The following is a 5,000-nucleotide window of genomic DNA, read 5'->3' as shown; positions in this document are numbered from 1 at the left end:
TCTGTCTGTGTAGAGGAATAAAATGGGCTTCCCCTAATAATGTGTATCTAGACATTGATAAGCACTATGTATTTTTTTTTAAGGTTTCCTGAATGGCGTGACTAGAACAGTGTCTCTAAATTAGGGTCGAATTCTTGATAACTATTTTTTTTCGAAGAAGGATGTACGAGTCATCTTCGTTGAGAAATAAATCCGTACACACACACACACACACACACACACACACACACACACACACACACACACACACACACACACACACACACACACACACACACACACACACACACACACACACACACACACACACACACACACACACACACATATATATATACATACATATATATATATATATATATATATATATATATATATATATATATATACACACAAACACACACACACACATACACACACACATGTGTGTGTGTTTGTTTGTGTGTTTGTGTGTATGTGTATCTATATACATATAGATATATATATATATATATATATATATATATATATATATATATATATATATATATATATATGTATATATATATATATGTATATATATATATATATATATATATATATATATATATATAACAAATACATAAATGTACATATAAATCTGTAAGTTTCGACGCATTTTTAATATGTAAGCATTATGGATGCAAATATATCATCATCTGTAGAATAAGACGATATTTGTAAAAATTCCTTTAGTAAGTAATCTCATCACACACACACACACACACACACACACACACAGCAATCGCACACACAAAGAGTATATGCAGAGTATGCATTACGAAGCAACAGAGGTTATCTAAGGTACATTACTCACCGCCAGATTCCCCGAGACACGATCATTGCTTCCCTTCAAGGAGGAGTCAAGAGGAAAGGACAGACCTGCTGAGTACACATTCATAACTTTATTCATAGAGTTTACATTTCTTTGGTATATAACATGCACTATTTATCATGAAAAAGATCGTTGTTTTATTTAATATTCACAATCCTGAGTATTACAACGTTTATGCGTAAAATGACGTACAAGTCCAGCGCCTTATCTTTATTTATCCGACTCCCAAGCTCCTCGAGGCCTCGTAACGAATTCTCCATTATCGCAAATTTACAAGTTTCTTTGGCATTTCTTTGTAACACTTCCGGTGTACGTGTGTGTGATAATGGGCCATAGTCACTGGTAATGAAGATTTAGTCAAAGATTTTTGTATCTGTCTCTCTCTCTCTCTCTCTCTCCGCTCCTCTGATTGGCTGGAGGACTCCTCGGTAACAGCCAATCACAGTCGGACAAGCTTGCTATTCGTCCAGGCGTCAGGTGTGTTATTGATCCGCACTTCTGAGTCACAAGGGAGGGATTGTGCCGGGGGCTCTCTCAAACGTTCTGCGAATTCTTCCAGCACTCTCCTGCAGTGTTCACCACTGTTCATTGTCTGCACAAAAACCGATGTATTCGTTTACAGTTGGGAATGATAATAATAATGATAATAAATGAGCAGGGAGAGCAACCAGACTTAAAACAAAGGGACTGGTCTACACGGAACGCATGCCAACCACTAAATAGCGTGATGATGCTTGTTGTGCCATCAGTAGGACGTCACGGAGAGGCAGGGAAGAGTGCTTTCTTGTGGCCAGATCTTCGAGGGCTGAAGAGGGCGAAACCACAGTCTATCCCGGGGTCTTTTTGGCAAAAAAAGGGGGGGGAGGGGATATCTAACCTACACTAGTCTAATCTACAGTAGACCAGCCCGTCGCTGACTGGGCTAGGTTCTTAGAGGACGGCGCCCGAAAGCGGAGAGGGGACTGCAGTGGGGATGGAAGCGGTGGCTGGATAGATGATAGTAGAGAATAGATAGATAGATAGATAGATAGATAAGTAAAGAAGCGAGGATCACGGTGGATGTTCTGGTATCATTAGTTTAGTCGTTCGTTCGGCAAATGCAAGGATTAATGAAACTTGATAGATCTAAATTCTTTTGAAATGAAAGGGCACTGGTTTTAGCAGCAATGAAGGGGGTGAAAATGTCATAAAAGAAACACTTTATAATCAATATACTGCAAGACTTAATGATACAAGTAACTTATGATTGTCAAATGTTAATTAGAGTTAATTATATGTACTTCATACGTAGATTGACTTGCATACATCAATTACCATTTACCAATTCTGCTCATTGAAACGAATGATCGAAGATTTACACAAGGGATTTTCAAAGAGGAAAAAAGGCATTAGTAAATGTTTCGCTGTAATGAAATGAGTGTCGGTTTGGGCAGGTTGTTCGTGCGTCGACGGGAGAGCGAGATGGACCGGAAGCGGGACAGACAACGAACTACGAAGCGAAACGTAGATGCGGATGAACCAGGCCAAATAGCACACAAGACAGTAAAAGGGGGATAATGAGGATGAGGATGATGTGCTGATAATAATGATAATGACTTTAATAAAAATAATGATGATTGTAATGATAATAAAATGGAAATAATAATGATAATGATAGTGGTAATGATAATGATGATAACAATGCCAGAAAGGTTTTGTAAGCAAGAACTGCGAGAGCGGCTCACACAAGGTCCCACCAAATCAGATTCGAGCGTTATACTGTTTTTTTTTTTTCTTATTCTTGTTCTCCGTCTGCTTCTTCTTCTCCTTTTTCTTCGCCTCCTGTCTCTTCGTCTTCTTCTTCGCCTCTTGTTTATTCTTCGTCTTGTTCATCCGCCTCTATATCTTCATGGGCGGACGTGGCCGAGAGGGAGAGAGGAAAGCCACGGGCGCTGTACTTGGGACCCGTCATGGAGTAGCTAACATGCACACACGACGCGAGACACACGAGCAGGCAGCAGAGAAGAGAGATCAAGGAGAGGGTGAAAGGGGGGAGGGGAGGAGGAGGAGGAAGAAGAAGAAAAGGAGAAGGAAAAATAACCATAATCATAATCACAATAATGATCAGAAAAAAAAAATAAATGATGTACAGAACCGTCGCCGTATACTCAGGAAGTTTGTGAGTGGACACGCATGTGGCGATTCAAGTTCCCGGACTGACTAAATCGCAATAAACACAATTTACACTGGTAGGGCTTTTCCCCGGAGTGGATCCTCAGGTGCTTGGTGAGGGTGGACGAGTCGCTGAAAGCTTTTTTGCACATCCTGCAGCGGTACGGACGCTCGCCGGAGTGCGTGCGCATGTGCGTGGTGACCGAAGACGACTGGGAGAAGCGGCGATCGCAGATGGGACACCGGAAGGGCTTCTCGCCGCTGTGTGTCCTGACGTGCGCCGTCAGGTTGGCCGCTTGGCTGAAGGATTTGTTACACTCGTTACACCTGTGGCAAAGGTGAATGTGAATGGACAGTGAATGACTTCATCCAGAATTATATTGGGGAAATTGGCCATTACACCTGATATACATGTGTGTATGTATGTATATATATGTATGTATGTATATACATATATACATATATAGATATAAATATATACATATATGTATATGCTTTGAAAATGTATTAACGTTATAAGGCTAGAATGCAGTTACAAAAACTTTAAAGAGACTCTAAGACGGAAAATCACCATCACGGACAATGATTTCTCGAAATATTTAGCTAACAGATAATAGGTAAATAAATAAAAAATATTAAAAAATATCTAAATAAACCATTTAAATCTGTTAAAAACAGTTGACATAATTAGAATATTCCATACAAAAAAAGAACCCTTATTATAGGCGTGAACTTTCCACACCAACGTTCACTAAATATATAAAAATACACATCACAAGTTACAGTTTGCAGTTTGTATCCTAAGGTTTCCGATTCTTATTTGTCTTCTGGGAAGTTTATGAAAGTTGAACTAATGCAAATTGTACTCTTTCAATGAAATTACATTATTGTACATTATGTAAACTCGAACCAATCTGCATAAATTGTAGTATAGAGAAGGGTAAATAATCATATCGTATACGTATCTATCTATCTATCTCTAACTGTTCAGATCTCTAATATCTGTCTATCAGTCTGTCTATTGACTTATCTATTTATCTGTCTATCTACTTGTCTATCTAACCAAATAGCTATCCATTCATTCATCCATCCATGCATCCATCCACCCATCAATTCATCCACCCATCCATCTATCCACCCATCCACCAATCCATCCATCTATCCAATCATCCATCCATCCACCCATCCATTCATCCATCCATCCACCTACCCAACCATCCATCCATTCATCTGTCCACTTATCCATCAATCCATCCATCCATCCACCTACCCAACCATCCATCCATCCATCCACCTATCCATCAATCCATCCATCCTTCCATCTATCCATTCATCCATCCATCAATCCATCCATCCATCCATCCACCTACCCAACCATCCATCCATCCATCTGTCCACCTATCCATCAATCCATCCATCCTTCCATCCATCCATCTATCTGCTTATCTCTCTCTATCTCTAAATAGGCAATTAATGTTCCCTCCTCAAATATCAACGATGAATGAACAAAAATTACATGAGTAATATTACCAGGAGCATCAATTAAATGTATAAAGTACATTAAAAATATCAGAATCGAAAATAACATTGACAAATCCAATAGCATTAGAAAAATGAATATTATTTTTTGTTATTACTGAATCCAAAAAGTGCATTGCTGTTGCATGAACAAGTGAATTCACGCACTTGCAGGTTTCATTATCAGAACAGATTTAATAACAATTGCAAAACAGGAGAACTCCCCGTATCAATAACTACCTGTATGACTGTTTTTTAATAGTAAAAAAAAATAATAATAACGCGGTTTTCGTTCATTGCAAAAAATATTATATTGATACATGTAAATGGTAATAAATCAATAAACAAGATGATGCACGATGGTTGATTATATATGCATAAGAGGGGGGAAATCAAGACTTATTGCTTTGATCAATTGCTAGAGTGAAATCTCCTATGATTCATTTATACGGAGGTAGATTATACTGAGGTCTCCTTC

The 5,000-nt window shown here is 38.5% G+C and overlaps 1 protein-coding gene across 3 annotated transcripts in view; it reads right to left on the bottom strand.

The window, feature by feature from the left end:
- Window positions 1-904: 904 nt before the first annotated feature.
- Window positions 905-5,000, bottom strand: part of LOC122265942 (uncharacterized) — a 26,052-nt gene continuing 21,956 nt past the window's right edge. For all 3 annotated transcript variants that reach the window (XM_043035454.2, XM_043035452.2, XM_086548439.1), the window contains exon 8: window positions 905-3,331. In XM_043035454.2, the coding sequence (XP_042891388.2) occupies window positions 3,001-3,331 (331 nt within the window). In that variant the 3' untranslated portion in view covers window positions 905-3,000. The remainder of the gene's footprint in view (window positions 3,332-5,000) is intronic.

Source organism: Penaeus japonicus, unplaced genomic scaffold (assembly GCF_977035675.1).
Source record: "Penaeus japonicus unplaced genomic scaffold, GWHDUDI00000001_assembly GWHDUDI00000020, whole genome shotgun sequence".
NCBI classification, from domain to species: Eukaryota; Metazoa; Arthropoda; class Malacostraca; order Decapoda; family Penaeidae; genus Penaeus; species Penaeus japonicus.
The sequence above is the reverse complement of the archived record's forward strand: the minus strand, read 5'-3'. Positions and strand labels throughout refer to the sequence as shown.